The 18,717-nt window shown below is 35.5% G+C and overlaps 1 protein-coding gene across 1 annotated transcript in view; it reads right to left on the bottom strand.

Moving 5' to 3' along the window:
• gabrb4 (gamma-aminobutyric acid type A receptor subunit beta4) overlaps positions 1-18,717 on the bottom strand; it is a 99,153-nt gene that overhangs the window by 34,305 nt on the left and 46,131 nt on the right. The window contains exon 3 of the mRNA XM_088925630.1: positions 5,394-5,461. Within this exon, the coding sequence (XP_088781756.1) occupies positions 5,394-5,461 (68 nt within the window). The remainder of the gene's footprint in view (positions 1-5,393; positions 5,462-18,717) is intronic.

Raw genomic sequence — 18,717 nt, 5'->3', positions numbered from 1 at the left:
ATCACTAGGCAAAGAAATCCAAATTAAATGAACAATGGACAGAATTACCCCCTTAATTACCAGATTAAGATGACATTCATCAAGGGCAAGCTTTTTCATCATTGTGACCAAAGAAAATATTATATTTACACAAGCTTGGAATCTATGATATTTCCATTTCAGCTAACGCAGAAAAAAATTAACTTAATCACTTGCACAACGTTTATGTTTTTGTTTGTTTGTTTCCTGTTGAATTTTATCTGCATTTCTTTTGGGTATCTTCTGTAGTGATGTGGATGAGGCTTATACAGTATATACGCTGAATACATTTTCATAGTGTTCAGTTTCCACACCATGCACCTCATCCCCCTTGTTTAACAGACATACTACAGTGACCAACTGCATATGAATGAGCTGAACAAGACGAAATACACTATGCAGACTTCATTTTATTTATAGAGCTGCTGTAGCTTCTGAATGCATCACAAAATTGGCCTTTTCAGGGAACCTGGAGAAGGGTGGCTTTGTATTTTTAAATACAGATTTCTAATTTACTGGTGAAGCAGGTTCTTTTAGCTGCAAGAGATGCATTATGGATGAAACATGGACTCAATTGCAGGTCATTATAACCCCTCCATAACCTGAGTTTGACCTAATTCTATTCTGACAGAAAAGTAAAAATGTAGAATGTTAAAAACCAGAAAAATACAGGCAGACCTGCATTGAAAGCTTAGATTTTTTCCATAACTTATAAACGCATAGTATGAAGCTATGTGTTTCACAAACGGAGAATTAACTTGGGGAATGTTAATAATTGATCAATGTAAACTATCATTTTATTTTTAAACTTTTTCCCCTTTGTTATTCCATACGGTAGGTATTCGAGAAATATGTGCAACAGGATTGAAATACTTTGGATTGTTAAACATCCAGTTTTAAATCAACTGGATGTTAGTGGCAGAATCGAAATTATGATATTTAATGCAAAGACACTGGAACCTATGAAAAAACATTTATTGCTTAATTTCAACTGATGACCATTATATACCAAGGAATAGTCCTTTGAAATATATAAACTGATCTACTTACTAGCACAACAAAAGGACAATATTGTCTCTATAATAGAAAAATAATCTCAGGAACCTAAGAAGTCTGAGAAGAAAATGTGGTTGTATAATACTCTTTCAAAAAGTGTATAAAATACTTTCAAAAGCATGATATAATCCAGAATTCTGATATTAAGTATTCCTGTGTCACAGTGCCAAAATGGTTCATCACTGTTTAACAGCTGATTATTGCATTACACGTATAACATTATGAACAGCACGATGAACTGCAATAGAGCACTGTCAACAAAAACTCTTTCACTCCTTCTTGTTCTGTCCTCCATATTAGTAAAATAATGAGTACAGTGGCAAAATATTCCTGCCGGTCATGCTAGAGACCTTGATTCAATTAACTATAAGGGAGTTCTTGGTTTAACAGCAGCATTTTTCAGATTTTAAATGCTAAGCACAGTTGCTCTGATCACTACTGGGATGGAAGGCCCCTAGGGAAAACATATTTACTCCTGTATTTGATGCTGTTGGTTGACCAATAGGTGGCATTCTGTACCAGAATTTCCATCCAATGGTGCAGTTGACAAAGTAATTGTTATCAAGGGACAGTGTTTGCCAACTTGTATGGTGTAGACTGGCAATGTTACTTAAGCTGAGAAAGAGGATCATCATCACATCATTATCACATGTAAATTAAACACCCAAACAGACTGAAGAGAGCTGGAAATCTTTACAGAAGAAGAAAAGTTTGCTTATCTAGCACATTGGGTCCAGTACCGATTTCATCTGTTGGTTTTGCATTCACTTCCAAAACCATTTTCATTTAAATTTACTCCATTTTATTTTGGAGAGAGTAGAAATAGATAATTATTGCAAGAAAATACCTATATTCCAGGCAGTTCTGTACATTTTCAATAGTATCCAGTTTCACAAGTTATCTTCTTTTCCTTTTTGGCACATTTCAAAATCCATCTACATTGATAAGCTAAAGCATGCCATTTGTTTGATTGACAGGAGATAGAGGCTGACTTGGCTAACAATAGCGAATCAGTGTTCCTCCTTGAGACTCAATAACAAATGACTGGGTAGGAGGTTCTTAACTTTCAACACACACTTTCAAGGCAAATCAGCTATATGGCTATTTTGTCTATACCAACTGCTTTTGAAACCGTGTCAATGTGAAGTTTTGCCATCTCATATATAAAACACATTTTTTTATCAGAAAACTCTCCTGTGAAAACAAACAATACGTGAAAAACCGTTTAATGCTTAATTTCAACTACTGCTCATTATATACTCTCTGGTGTATGAGGTATCTTCTGTGTAGCTTGGGACCAGATGAGGGTTAAATATTATCCATCCATCTTCTAAGCTCCACACAGATAACAGCCAAAGCATTGAGGCCAAGGCCCCAGCAGTGTAAGGCAGCAATGCTAACTGCTGTACCACTGTGCCACCCAGTTAAATATTGTATGTATCATAATTTATATTAGTAACTACTCCTTTTAAAAATACTGTAATTTCACAAAACATTTTGTGAAACAATTTGACAACTTAAAAGTTTTAAAAATATTTAATTTCATAGCACTTCATCACCTCCAATTACCCTCTTAATTCTTATAAGTACTGTATGCAGATGCAGTTACTGTAACTTCTTCTCACAATGTATCAATTACAATTGAAACTGCTAATTGCATATTTTGACTTATGATTCATGTAATTGATCATTGTCTTTTTATCACAATTACTAGTGGAATTTGGAAAGTATTCAAAAAGCATTTGTCTTACACATTGAAAATGTGCTGTCAAATGCAAATACCCTAAATATGCAATACTTTTATATTCATGTATCTAATGTTTTCTAACATTTAACATGAATCACTATTAAAATAATTAATACATGGCTTACTTTACAGACTGTACATACTTTAAAAGTTTAGTCATTTCAGATTTTATCTAATAATAATAATAATAAAAATAATCAGTTGTTAAGTGATTTAAATTTGTGCTATGCATTATATTATTTAAGATTTGTATATTAATACCTATGTTTTAACAGTAATTGAAAACAAGAGCATGCTTTTGTTTAAAGTGATATCTAATCTGCACTGTGCCTGAATTCTAACACTTTAACACAGCTCCACAAATCTTCATGACATATTGCGTGATTTCTGCTGCTTTTTCCCCAGATGCCCTGTGTATCTGCCAGTTAAAGTACCTATGGAAATACTGAACAGTTGCATATATGGAAATGTTTTTTAGAACACTATGCAGAATAGGTTTGGAATCACAGATACTGTACACCTATACATAATTCCCTGCTCTTTGCAATCAACCTGTCACTCTCGTGTACACAACTACACACCCAACATGCAAACGCACACACAAACGCACAAAAAAACATGGATCAGCCAGATTGTTCTGTGTCAGAACACATTTGTGTAAACAATATCCATTAAGCTATGACAGAGGTGAAGGAAGGCACGGAGCAGACAAAATATGCTGATTTCCATGATTTTACTGTTGTTTTGGTTGGGATTCATTTTTACTGCTTTACTACACTGCATTATGGTTTTTGTAAACAGGCTTGGCTCTTGGCTTAGGCGAATTAGGTAACGGCCTCGGGCCCTGAGGCCCCCAAGGGGTCCTTCAATGGGCAACACAACATATTTTTTTTTTAAATCAGCATGTTCACAAATGTAAAACATAAATTCCCTCCAGTGGCTCTTTCTGTTGCTGCTGTGATAAGCCAGGCTATTAATGTTTGTTGGTTATAAATTATGATATTATGAGTTGCGAATCTAAGTGTAGTAGCTTAGTTCACTGTTGATATAAGTTAATGACTCTCATCTTCACCATGACTGACAATATCAGTGCGGTTTCAGCTGCTGCACCATTAAAGCTGTTTGTTTAATTTCGGAAAGTAGTAAATGTTGTGATAATCAGTGTTATTAATCTTTCATTACATCTAACATGAAATGAAAAATTACAAGTGACTTTTTACTTGCACTGCAGACTATGTTGTAATGCTTTTAAATTAAAATCATATACTGTAGTTGCACACCGTCCTCCAAAATGACATACTGTACTTATCGGTCACTGAGAAAAGGAAGCACAGAAAAGAAGAGCAGGATAAGTCTTAAAACAGAGGTACACCAAATCAAGTCACTGTGAGAAAGCATTTGCATTTCATTTGGTTTTGAGTCTGTCAGATTCATGTAAATAGCGAGTGGTAGACATGCCACATTTTCTAACTAGACATGTATGACATGAATTGTTCTAATAGAAGTTAGGAGATTCACAATTCATGTGAATATTTTCATGTTATCTTTGTAAAATGTGTACTTCTTGTTCTTCTTTGTAAGTTATTTGTTATGTGTTCTTAAACCTGGTTAATAAAAGGTTTTCTAGTTATATACTGTAACTCATTTATTTAATTGTTCTAAATAGTAAACTAAGTTTGGGGTGGGAGCTGATAATAGTAGTGTACATGAAAACTGTGATCCAATTGTGATGAGAGAAGATTTCCAAAATCTTGCCTAGGGCCTCCAAAAAACTAGGGCTTAAAGAACAGAGAATTTAGTTCAGAAACAAGCTAAAACTAAACATACAGTAAATACTGAAATGCCTGATGGGCTTGGAAATGACAACCATTTACTACGAAGGTTTCCTTCTGTATATTTATTTTAGGAAGGCTATTTTTCACAGATAATCTAATTTTCTCAATGACACACTGTTTGTTGTAACCTACAACACATTTTTATATCTACGTAATTTAATGAGAAATAGTAAAGAACATAACCTATTTAACATTTATTTAAAATTATTTTAGTATAAGGACCAGGTGGTGCTTGTTAGAAAAAAAAATGTTTATAGAATGGACAAAAGTCATTGGATAAAACGGTGCAAATTGAGAGAATACGTAGCTTGCATAAAAGGAAGATTTGTCTTGGATTGTCAGTGTAGCAGTGTTTTTGGACACAAGATGCACTGTAGTTAGTGCTCTCTTTATCATGGATGTCCTCTGCTCTTTTCTTTTGGTGTCTTTGTGTTTGTTTTTTAATTGTTTTTAACTGTTTGGTAAAATGAAATTACAAGGGGATTATGCTCAGATAATTATTCAGTAAAAAACCTTGGTGTATACAGTACATACAGTAGGTACACATGTAAATTACTTTGTAATCAAAAGTCAGTGGAAGCAATCAATAATTTTAAATTGATTTAAAAAACTTCAAAGTTAAGATGTGGCACTGCAAGAGTTACCTGAATTTTTTAAATCTGGAATGATATTCACTCTTGGGCCCTCTGACCAGTTTTATACTCTTTAATCAATACACAAGTGAATTGCGTACTCACCATGTTCACTTCTGATATTGAATCGATGCTGGCGATGTTTATACTCATGCCAACTATCACTGGAGGACCTGGTAAAGATAAGACAAGAGAAAATCTGTTTAGTGCCATGTTTTAATGCTTAAAGGTTTGAAAAATAAAAAAAACATATTTTTGGTTGCTTAATATGTTATAATTTCTGTAAAAATAGAGGTCAAATTGGAATTTCAATTCATTCTAATGGTTAATTTGAAAATTGTTTTTTACATCGGGGATGCACAGTGGCACGGTGGTTAGCATTGCTGCCTCACAGCATCAGTGCCCTGGGTCTGTATGCTTTCCCTGTCACGATTGTAGTCCCTCACCCTTAAGGGCGCTCCGGGTCTTTCACTTCTGAGTTGATTTTGTGCTCCCTGTTCCAGCCTCCTATTCAGCCCACCTTAAAAGCCAGACGCTCACTCTGTTCCAGGCTCTGCATTGGTTCCTGTACCAGGCGAGTCCGGGACCTAGAGCACCTGGTCCTGTTTCCCCCTTTTTCCCCCCGACCCTCCACCGGATCCCGCTCCGGTTTTTAATCCCGTTTGTCTTCGTCTCGGATGGACCGCCCGGCTCTGGACATTTGCTTCATCTTGGATTTCCCTTTGGACTCCCTTTTGGACAGTTTGCCTTGGACTCACCCCCCCAGAACACCTGTGCACCATGGACACGCCCCCAGTTTTCATTCCTGACCCCTGCATGCTTTTTTCCCTGTGTTTTCCTCACTCTTCCCTGGATTGTATCGTCTGCATAGGGTCCTGAAAGAACGCTTTCGTTACATTCCCTGCATTTGTATAGGTTTCTTCTCACAGTCCAATGACATACTGGTAGGTTAAATGGCTTCTGGCAAACTGGCTCTGGTGTGAGTGTGTGTTCGTGTCCGTGTGTGTCCTGTGATAGACTGGCATCTTGTCCAGAGGAACAAGTAATACGTTTATTCCATGCTGAAAAAAAGAAGAAAGAGAACACAACGTTTCGGCCGTGGAGCCTTCTTCAGGTGTGCAGAAGGCTCCACGGCCGAAACGTTGTGTTCTCTTTCTTCTTTTTTTCAGCATGGAATAAACCTATTACTTGTTCCTTTGCAGCCTACGCATGCTGACGCAGCTACCCACCTGAACTACTATCTTGTCCAGAGTGTATCCTGCCAACAGTATGTCTGTTGTTTGATTGGATAGGCTCCCTCATGACCCTGTATTGGATGAAGTGGCCAGAAAATGGACGGATGTTTTACATCAGCTTCAGCTCTTGCCTTTGTGGCTCTGAATAAGGAATCTCTGGTTTTTAAAACAATAGAGTGTAGAACCTTATAGTACCCTGCCAGAGAGAAATACAGTAACTGCTCAGCAAAGAATAAATGCACAATTATAAATTATAGCAAACTGATGACTGCCAAATGGATACTGCAAATGTACTTTTCCAGTAATAAACTGTTTTCCCACAGGTTCAGCCTAATCTGGTAACACTGACATTGTAAGGGCACTGCTTGTGTCAACAATGTTTTTTATTCCAAAGTGGTTTGTCTTTTTCTTTTTTAATAGAAGAAATCTTAGTCACTCAACAAAAACAAATAAAATAAGAATTTCCCCTTGTTTTCTGAGTGTGTTTGAGACTATCACTGTCTAAAAAAATTAGCCGATCATAGAAATCTTCTTGGTCCTGAAATACGTGTTCTGTATGACCTTAATAAAATAGTTTGGCTAAGTACTGTACAAATAAATAAAAAAGTAACATTCAATAGGCAAAATGCAAACACACACCCATAACATCTGTAATTTACAGCGTCAATATAAAGTACCATATGAAGTTCAGTTGCTAGGCACAGATTTGTATTCCTTTCATCTATTGTAATGAAACTAGTCCATATTCCCATTTCAATGTTGGCTATAATCTATTACAGAAATGAGAGGTATTACAACATAACCAATTTTCTAAGAATTTCAAATTTCCTGTTTCTAATACTCATCTGTTGATATCAGGGATGGGCAACTCTGGTGTATGAAGGGCAAATTTCAGTGGGTTCATGTTCATGATCATGTATGCTTCAACTACCAAATGATTAAGGTCTAAAAACAGAGGTGATCTGACTTATTATCAAAATAATTAATTTCTTCAGTACTGATTACTTCAATTAAGTTCACAGGTTGAATGAAACAGAGACATTACCAGGTCTGTTGGCCTGATTCTATCTATGAAATTCTAACTGCTGACTAAGATTAAATCTCTGCATCCAAGGACTATGACACATAGCTTTGCAAAATACATGACATCAAGCGGGTTACATTGGTAGAGATCACCCAACAATCTTGAGAAACACTGTAGAATTTCTCATGCAGAATTCTTCTGATGCAGTCACATTTAATAGAATGGAACATACATAGTTATACAGTATATTCTGTTATATATACAATATAGACACTAAGAGGCATTAAAAACATAAGAAATTACTATTGGAACCAACACCATTTTTGTGGTTTTACTGACTCTCAGTATAAATTTTAAATATACAGCACCTTATAGGTATGGTGTTTATTATTGCCCTTTCATGGAAATGTATGTGCCACAAGGTCACTGTAGAAAACCCAGGCAGTGGAAAATAATGTGCAGAGGGTTGTAATGAAGGGGAATGGAGCAGAAAATGCCAGATGGAGTCTCATTTGGATGGCTTGTTCTCATGAGACAGAAGTATTAAGGTCCTGGCAACTTCCATTGAGAAAACCATATTTGGTCTTTACCACAGCATCTAATTTGCTCTAAAAAGACTGCACAGCAACACAAACACAATAATTATACCATCTGCAACACACAATGTATTGTAATTGAAACTGTTGAAACAAAAAGATTAATTAAAACAAACGTCCTTGGTGTTAGACTTCAAGAGACGCAATTTACATGGTTTTATAGGTCTTACTAAAACTTACTTTATGGTTTCCATTTTACACCTGGTAAACTGTTAGCATAATTAAATAAGTGATTATTTTCATTGCCTCTTTAAAGGCTTAGATTGAACAAAAACAAGATAAGCCTCAAGGACTACATTTTTGGAACAACCATGTAAGCAATCCAACAGCATCCCAGGCTTGGCATGAAACACCGACACTGAACTGCCAAGCACAAAGATGATCTCCATGAAAATCAATGTTATAAAAATTACGTATTATGTGTTCATGCTATTGGAAGCCATTAAAAAAAGCATAACTCTGTGGTGTATCAGCAGAATTACAAACCAATAAAATATGAATTTAGATTTTCCCATTTTTTTAATTATATGGTAGAAATCTTATTTAGGACTACAAAGTATATATTAAAAGGTAAATTTGAAATTCATTTTCTCATAAAATATGGTTTTGTAACATTCAGGATATTGCAGTTTTCACTGACATCTACAGTCTTTCTTATGTTACCATGTGTATTTATGATGTACAATGTGCCATTAAAGAAGAACTTCTTTATTACTTTTGGAATTTGGATTTGTTGTAGATTTAATGTGAAACCCGTCCCTCAGCAGGTCCCCAGTTTGATTAATTAGTACATTTACATTTGATCTTAGAATTTCCTCCAGCAATTTATTGAAAAAGAACAGAATATCAGCTTCAACCATATGGTTTGGCAACTTTTTCCACACTCCCACAACCCTTTGCATAAGAATGCTTCTCATTCCCAGTTTTAAAGGCGCTTCCGAGTAGTTGGACCCTATGCGGTGTCTTAGTTGTTGAAGACGGGGCTAGGCTGTAGACGTGGTTGAGGACTAGATTCAAATCCGAAAAGACTAGAGAAGTAACTTGGATGAGAGGGCGAAGTAAGGACCTCTTAAAGGAGAGACCAATACCGGGCAGTGAACTGAGGGCAGTGGAGTTTTAAGTATTACAGGAGGTGAAGGTGCAGTGGTTAGTGAAGTGGCGTGGTTGGTTGATTGGTCAGAACGATGTCATTTGCTAGAAGTGCTCAGGGCTGGAGTGCAACAAAAGTGAGAATGTTTCCATGTTGCAATCTGGTTAGCTGTGGGCGTGACACTTCCATGTAGCTGCCACTTCTGCCCTCTGCTTTGTGTTAAGACCACTTTCTTAGCCATCTACAATTTCTTGCATTAGGAACTTGTCTTTCCACATACCCCAGTTTAGGGAGAGAGAAGCTTGGGGTCAGAGCACAGGGTCAGCCATTTATACAGCACCCCTAGAGCAGCTGGGGTTAAGGGCCTTGCTTAGGGGCCCAACAGAGTAGGATTCCTCTGCTGGCCCCAGGATTTAAACCAGCAACCTTCCAGCCACAGGCACAGATCCTTAGCCAGAGTGCCACCACTCCGCCACTGCTCTGTCACCGTGTTTCGCTGTTCATTCTGAAGCAGGGCACTAAGTTGATGTTGTCAATGCCTTTGAGGGTTTTGAAAACTTGTATCAAGTCCCCTTAAGACCTTCTTTGTTCGAAACTTAAGAGGGTTAATTTCTTTTAGACTGTTGTAGGATAGTCTTTTAAGCCTTAGAATTTATTTGGTTGCTTTGCTTCCAGAGTAGCAATAACCCTTCTGTAACATGGTGATCAAAATTGCACACAAAATTCTAAATAATGATTTACTAGTGCATTGCACAGTTTTAAAATAACATCCTTTGACTAAACTCTATGATTTTAACTATATACAGTATATGGGTGTAACTATACTGTATTTGTACTGGCTGTCCCATATTGTATAGATTATGTAAATTATATGTTAAAATAAACACCAAGAAGTCAAGAAGTCACTTCTAGCACAGTTACTTATATTGTATTTTTAGTTTTTGTTCTTACTACTTGCATGAAAAACCCTGTGTATGTCTATATTAAAAATAATTAGCTAAAATAATTTCTAAATCTTTTTTTTCCTTTACTGTTTCTGTAGTGTTTGATATTCCTCCCAATTTGGTATCAACTGAAAACTTACAGTAACTAGTTTATTAACTATACCAGAATGTAGATCACCGATATAAATTAAAAACAGCAGTAGTTACAGTACATACAGATCCCTATGGTACTCTACTAATTACTCAACTCCAATCAGATCATTCACACCTTTTTATGGTGTTTATAGCCTATTCATTAACTGTTTCTCAATCCAAACATACTCATTTCCCTGAGTATTTACTGTCTGTAATTTGAGACTTGGTCTTTTATGAGATACTTCACCAAATGTTTTCTGAAAATCTGAATATATTACACTATATTGAGTGACCTACTGTATGTACAGTATATTCATTATTGTTGTTGTTTGTAAACTGGTTCTATTAATGAGGTTTCCTGTATTTGAAGCTGTTCATGGAAATGTATGAAGTGTTTAGTCAGGTCTTATGCTAGTCATACTTTATAGATAATTAGAAACCCTTAATTCACAGATGGATTTTTTTCTATAGAGTGCAACATATCATTGTATTCATTTGAACATCGTTGTTTTCTGACATACAACTTTCAAACAACTGTGGTTAATTTTGCTTCATTAACAGAAATTCATTAACAATTTATAGAAATACAAAGACATGTAGAAGAACCGTATAAGAATACACCCCTTCTGTGCTAAAAAATGTGATTTAACTCCCTTCTGGTGACATGGTGAAAATACAATGATTCAGCAAATGAGGACAATCCCCATTATTGTCTGTGAACATGGTATCCTCATACAATAACACTCACTGTGAAGTCCAGGCAGGACACAGAAACTTCACCACCCCCACACACACAAACATTGCATATTATACACCTGCAACTGCTTTTTCACATGGGTAGGAGCAGCTCAAATCCAATCTCATGTTGCATCTGATGAGCTCCTTGAATTTTGGAGTTGGAATTCAGACACAGCGCTGAATTAAAACCCTTGTGACATTAGTTAATGATCTGTTGATGGCTTCTGACTCTGCAGTAGGTCCTGTAATATTCTGCTCTTTCTGGCAGTTTTTGAAACTGTCAGTCATGGCATTCTTCTAGAGCATGTGGAAAATAATCTTGATATCACTGGTACGTCCCTTAGTTGGTATGGCTCCTATTTGGTTAACCTCTAAGGTACCAAATAGGCTTCAGCACAGCCAGAATGATATGAGTCAAGAAATAGAACTACATTGGATTAGCATCTGTTCTATGCAAACTGCACTGGAAATTTAGCATGGACTTAAAGAATCTCTAGCTCACATTTAAGGCATTGAATGGTCTATCTCCAAGTTATTTTAAGGATTTATTGCATTGATCTGCTGCGTGAATTTCTTACATTATCAAAGACCAGGCTCCACACCATGAACAAAACCACCTTTTGCATCTGTGGAACTCACTAAGACTCTCAACATGCTTAAAACTTGCTTACAGACCTATCTACTCACTAAACTTTTTTAATATATAATTTAATTTGGCAAGTGGTTTTATGTGGGTAATACACTGTACTCTTTCTTTCCTTCTTTTACTTTTAGTATAAAAGTAAAAAGTCAAGTGTATTACATACGCTATTATACATTTTGAATATTTGGCCTGAGAATTGGCTTCACTTCAGATTACTGTAAGTCACTTTTTCTCCAATCTATGCCTCTGCAAACTGAAAGGAAGGATACCAGAATCAATTGGTTCAAGCCTGGTGCCACCAAAGAAAATGACTGTGCAAAGCCAAATTTTAGTCTTATGTTTAAAACCAAATATAATCTGATGTATTTTAATGTATAGGAAGCACACCTGGAAATTCTTAGCAGATCATAAGCAGGCAATAGCATGCATTTCTAATATTGTCTTAGTCTTAAGTATTCTGAATCTTTGCTTTTTATGAAACTGTAAAGAAAAGATATGTCAACGCATAAATTTGCAGCTGCTGTGAGTTTGCAATGTCACATCTTAAAAGGAGAGATCTGATTTCTCAGACATGTACTTTAAGGATCTGTCATTATTAAGAATCTTGTCAAAGCCAAAACTACATTGACATAAGAATTCTTCAGAAAATCCTTCAGTTGGCAGATCTGGCAGAGAGAGAGACAAATTATATAAAAATACTGTGTTACAGTCCCAATTTCCAAATGTACAGCATGCCATAATGAAAACTGCAGACAAGACCTGTTTTCATGTGTTTGAGAAACATAATGGTCTTGATACTGAAAAGAAAAAAAAATAACAAAACAAACATTTTTCTTTTTGCTAGCATAATTTGTACAGAAACATCTGCCAAAAAGCACAAGTCTTAAAAACGACATAAGTTATCTTATTTAATCAGTGCCGCCTTAATAATTTGAGAGAAGACTGGAAGAGTTAATTTAAAGGAGGTTACTTTGTATTGTTATTTATCATACTGTATTTTTCTTTAATTATTCTGCTATTCTATTTTTTAAAGGAACACCCAACATTTTTATCTTGGTAATGAGTGTGTCCTGTACTCCAAATTAAAAATGTAGCTATAAAAATAGCTGGGGTAAATACATAGCTAGGCAAGATGGTGCTCAAATCGCATTCTATAATTTGAGTCACTATAGCTACATTTGAAATTAATGTAAATTACTGCACATAGATTGGAAACAACTGAGGAGCAATAGTGTTACAGTAATTTTGCTAATATTGTTTATTGTTTAGTAATATTGTTTAATTTATTGTGGAAATATTGCGTGAAAAACATATCATTGTTACCAGTGAATAAACAACAATGGGTTTTGTTGCAAAGTGTTTTACTACCAGATGTACCTTTTCCTTTGATGACATTAGAAATGTTTTCTCTCTGGAGTTTTGTATTGTTCCTGTATATGCAGCAGGCATTATGCTGACTTGCAGGTATGTCTGCAGAAATAGTAGATGTTCTGCATGGTTGTTCCTGCATGAAATTTCTCCTCACTTGTACTTCACTGATTCCTTAAATACAACAAAGGAAGTTTTAGTAAAAAAAACATAAAACTTGCTCCTTGAGTTTGTAAAGACTGCAATAGTATAACTATCGTATCATGGATCACACATTTTTTGGTATTGTAGGTGAAAATCAATTTTACTCACATGCACACTTAAAAATGGACATTTTGAGTGACAGTAATTCATTTCCTAACACATTGTACTGTGTATAATCCTTCCATGCATTAATGTTCTAATCTGATTAGTCTGATTAGTATCTGATGAGAGTTTAAACACTTCATGTTACTGTCTAGTCAGAAAGTTTAAACAAGAGAATTTTAGCCAACCTCACCAAAAATATTCCATTTAATAAATGGGTCTTTGCTAATTTCATAACTTACTCCTTGCTGCATATTTCATTACTCATGTGTTCGTACATTTTGCACTGCTTACACGTTTTTTTTAGATTATCACACTGTTTTTACAGAAGGTCACTTTAAAAATAACCAGGCAAGCAAAATCTCATGTACTGAACACCCATCTCCTTTACAATTGTTGTTATACTTCTTTAGACTTTTCAAAAGAAAAGGTACAGTAAATGTATGTCTTCCCACAAATTGTTTACTTTTCCTTGCTGTGGATGTGATTCATGTAATTGTGGTGAACAAATAAAAAATAAATAAACCAACCATTTACATAGATTTTGCTGAATTTCAAATGCAGAATAATTTCAATTATTATTATTATTTCTTCCAACACTTCCTTAACAAATTGAAGTGTATCTGTGACCTTCAAGTAAGGCAGAACTTACTTGTTTTTTTTTAAGTTGGATTGAAAATATGTTTGTTTTGAAAATATCTTCAGAATGTTGCCCAACCACAGTGGTCTAATAACATTCCAAGTCATTACCTTAGCATTTGCAACCCTGAAGATAAAATGCCTGATTATTTTGGTTTTAAAGCTGGGTGCTCAAATCTCAAACACACCAGATTGTAAAATCCATTCATCCATTTCTAACTGCTTTATCCTATACAGGGGGTCAGGGAAGCCAAAGCCTATCCTGGCATGCAATGGGCGCAAGGCAGGGTACACACTGAATGGGACGTCAGTCAAACGCAGGGCACCTACAGACACTGACATGCACGCTCACACCAGGGATAATTTTCTCAGAAGTTAACTGACCTACTGGTATGTTTTTGGACTTTTGAAGGAAACTGGATCACTGGGAGAAAACCCACATGAACGCTGGGAGACCATACAAACTCCACACAGATAGCATCCCAATTTAACTCTGGGGCCCAGGGATGCAAGGCAGTAATGCACTGCTCTGCAATTGTTAGCACTGCTGCTAAACATTGTGCCACCCTGGGTTTAAAAATGTTATATTATTTAGAATAATATTCAGGGTTTCAGGGGACTGTTAAGACATATTAAAATTTTAGTTTTGTTGTAGCCCGGATATAAAGAACTGAAAAAAGATGTGTTCATTTGTGTAGTAACAGGGACATGCTTATCATTTACTTGTGCTTCTGCCTGTAGCTGTGCACAGTATTTCCAAAAAAAAAACAACTGATTTTTATTATTAGAAAAACCACTAGAAAGTTGAAACCATTCATGTTTGCAAAAAATAATTTTATAACACAATGATCAACAAACATATTCAAAAACAGACCCATTGTGTAAAGGGGTAAGACTCCCTTCTCTTGTACTGATATCAAAAATTGATTTGCTTTTAAAGATATATATATATATTCCAATATGATTTTGTAAGGAACAAACCAACCTATTTCCAAGGAACAGTAAATTAGAACAGAACACACACAATTTTTAATTATAAAAAGCATCACAAAACAAATATCATTGTGATATAGATTCAAGCAGTGAATATGCTTACAGGTCATTAATGATTACTCTGTAGTCACAGTTCACGCGACCTAAATTCCAAAGAAATAAATTCAATTATTAAGTATTATTATTAATACACTACAATCAATAATAGTTGCATGATGGCCACATAGTAAATAATTTAAAAACAGGTCACAGTGGTGTTTATGCAGTGATTCATAACACGGGTTTTTCCAACACTGCAATGCTTTGTTGGTAAGTGACTGGGTATCTGCTTTGTTTTGAGTGTGATACTGATGCTAGGCTCCATAATTTAATTTTCACCTGTTCTATAAGCTCTGGGTTAGAGCCCCATTGTGTGTTAATTTCCTTTTATACAGCATTTATGATACTGTGGTTTGATGTGCTGCGTAGTAAGACAGGTCTCAAGAAAGCGAGAGAATGCATCAATATATATCGCATGGCTCAAATTGTCCCAAACAAGGATGCTTCCTCTACAACCCCACATAATTGATTTGGATTTTTTTTCATAGTATTGAATAAAGAATTTCAAGCTCTGGAGATTAGTTCCACTTCAGCAGGATGTAAATGAGTTATTTTCCACTATATCTAACCAAACTACCATTACATAACTGCAGAACAATCTTGCTGGGCCACTGGGATGTTTTTGTGTGTGTGTGTGATATTAAGGAAGAAAGAAGGCAAGCTTTTGAACATATTTGTGGATGATCAATAAGAAACAAAAGACAAATTATTAACTTTTTCTGTCTCGTGTCTTCTGTTTCTTTCAATCATTACTTGAAACATAATACTGTAAAAGCATTTTGTTTTCTGTGAATGGTTACACATTGGTGCACATGGCAACTTTTGAAGCTACTCCAGTATTACATCTATTGAGACAGGAGCTTGTTGGCCTAGTAAGTCTCCTGATTGATATGCTTTTCACTGTCTCGCTTACAAATCACAATATACTTCTATCCGTTTGTGTTCAGACACTGTGCTGTTTCTTTTTCACTTGCAGTTCAATATTGAGTAAAGTATGTTTGCTAATGAATCTCACCAACCTTTCCTGTACATTAAAATTTCCATCCTCCAATACCATAAAACCCCAAACAGAGGTGGTAACAACAAGATATTTTAAACTACATTATATAGGAAATCCATTTAAAGTAACTTTACTGAAGTATTTAAGATTAGTGTGAGGTACAACATGAATTCAGGTTTCATTAAATTTTATCTAAAAGTGTACAAGTGGTCAGAAATAATTTTCAAAGGAAATCTAGTTCATGATAATTTGGAGGTAACTGCTATAAATGTTCAGATAAGCAGCTTAACACAAAAGCACATTGAGCCTGAGTAACACATGCTGCCTGAAGAGAGTGACATGTGGAGAACACAGCAAAGCTCCAGGAGAGACACCTGAAGGAATGTTTGTGAGCAAAAAAAACAACAACAAAAATATAGTGAAATCAAAGAATTGATCATTGTTTGCTTTCATTTCTTCACCATAGTTTTTATAATGATGTTCTTTGACAGTTGAGTTGAACTAAAATTATTGTAAGACAACTTGAAAATGTAGAAGGAAATCTGGGGAAAAAGTGCAACTTTCTAAATCAATCAAATCACTACCCAATATTGTCACCACTGGTTGTTCTTTTTCCCATTAACACAAAACACTTGCGAGACATTTTTAAAAATAAACAGTTTAAGCATCTTTATACATTACACATTTGGATTTTTTCCTTGTGTATTGGAAGGCTAAAATGCATTTTTTCTCTTCTTTAAATGTGACATTTACAGTAAACATTTTGAAATTGACAGTTTTGTCAAAAATCACTCAGCTGAAGCCTGGTTTAAATCTGAGCTTTATCAAGTATTGGGTTTGAAATTTGTGATAAGAGTTAAAAATACAATTACTGTTATAACGATGTTATAATGGTGTTATAATGTCATAATTCTCCAGAATAGTAATATTTATGTCAATACTTTTTAATTGTGCAGTGTCTGAAAAAAATATTATTGCTAATGAAGGGTTAGAGATCATCTCAGTAGTGTAGTTATTTTTAGCAACTTGTACTATTTATTTAGGGTATTACTGTACTTGAGGATGTTGTAAAGGCCTTGTCCTCAGCTGTGGTTCTCAGCCCTTGTCCTGGAAGACCCCTGGGTCTTTTGGTTTTCATTCCACGTGTTCTTTATCAGTTAGTCTCCAAATCAGTATGATTTATTTATTCTTGGTCGTCAAGAAATGTTTTCAGTTCAAGGACTTGCACAGGATTATTTCACACATGGCCTCTTTCTGGCAGGTAGAATGTACAGGAAAAGTCTTAGCCTCCGCAGATCACAGAGTGATTTGTTTTGGGGGGAGGGAGGGAGGGTTTAATACACTGTATACATCATTACTTGTTCACCTATTCACAGATCCACAAAAAATACAGAAATCCCTCCATATCGACATTGAGGAGGAAGGTGGAGCTGTTTCTTGATTTGGCTGGCAACGATATACCTTCTGCAGAGTGTCTCTGATAACAAGGACTGAGTGCAGGGTGAAAATGTCTAATCAAACATGATGTTTAATTAACAGGACCGACTAGTGATACAGTGATTAAGAGTTCACTTGGATTAAAACCAAAAGACACTGGAGGAATATCCTACACGACTAGGATAGAGAACCACAGAGCAAGAGGGACCCTTAAAAATGTGGTGATGCCTTAATAAACTAAAATTGTGGGCTTCATAAGACACTATGAAAATGTGTAAGGAAATCAAAAGAAACTACAGTGGATATAAAAAGCCTACACAACCTTATTGAAATTGCAGGTTTTTGTGATGTAAAGCCAGAAATCAAGATAAATCATGTCAGACATTTTTTCATCTTTAACGTGACCTTGCAACCAACAGAATTCAAGAGAAAACCAAATAAATAATTGTTAGGAAAAATAAATGAAATTAAAAAACCTACAACACCCTGGTTGCATAAGTGTGCACAACCCCCTCCCCCCCAACTAATACTTTGTGGAAGCACCTTTTGAATTTATTACAGCAGTAAGTCTTTGTGAATAAATCTCTAGCAACTTTGCAAACCTGGACTTTGCAATTTTATCCCATTCTTCCTTGCAAAAAAGTTCAAGCTTCTTCATATTGTTGGACCCCAGCACACAGACACAGACATGCACACACTTACACCAGGGCCAATTTCCCCAGATGTCAATTAACATTCCAGTGTGTCTTTTAACTGTGAGAGAAAACCAGAACACCCAGAAGAAACCAACACAAACACTGGGCAAACATACAAACTCCACGCAGACAGCACCCCAGGTCCAGAATGCAACTTAACCAATAACCACTGTGCTGCCCATTGCCTAATTCTGATACCAGCCAGTAACCTTACTGGAAAGGAGGTCAAGGTCAAATAGACACCTTCCCCAATTCGAAATACCAAGCTTTCTAATTTATAATGAACATGGGGTATACGCAATCAATTTCTTTGCATATGATAAAATATAATGTTATATTTTACTGTTATAAGAATGTTATATATCACATTTAAGCATACTTTCCTATCGTTAAAAGGGAATGCTTTATTTGTTGTGAATTCTATGATTTGCTATGATTACCCTGACATAAAATAAAAGTGTGTATGGTCATTTTCATACAGTTCCTC

Source organism: Atractosteus spatula, chromosome 9 (assembly GCF_055471065.1).
Source record: "Atractosteus spatula isolate fAtrSpa1 chromosome 9, fAtrSpa1.hap1, whole genome shotgun sequence".
Lineage (NCBI taxonomy): Eukaryota > Metazoa > Chordata > Actinopteri > Semionotiformes > Lepisosteidae > Atractosteus > Atractosteus spatula.
This window is presented reverse-complemented; position numbering and strand designations above follow the sequence as displayed.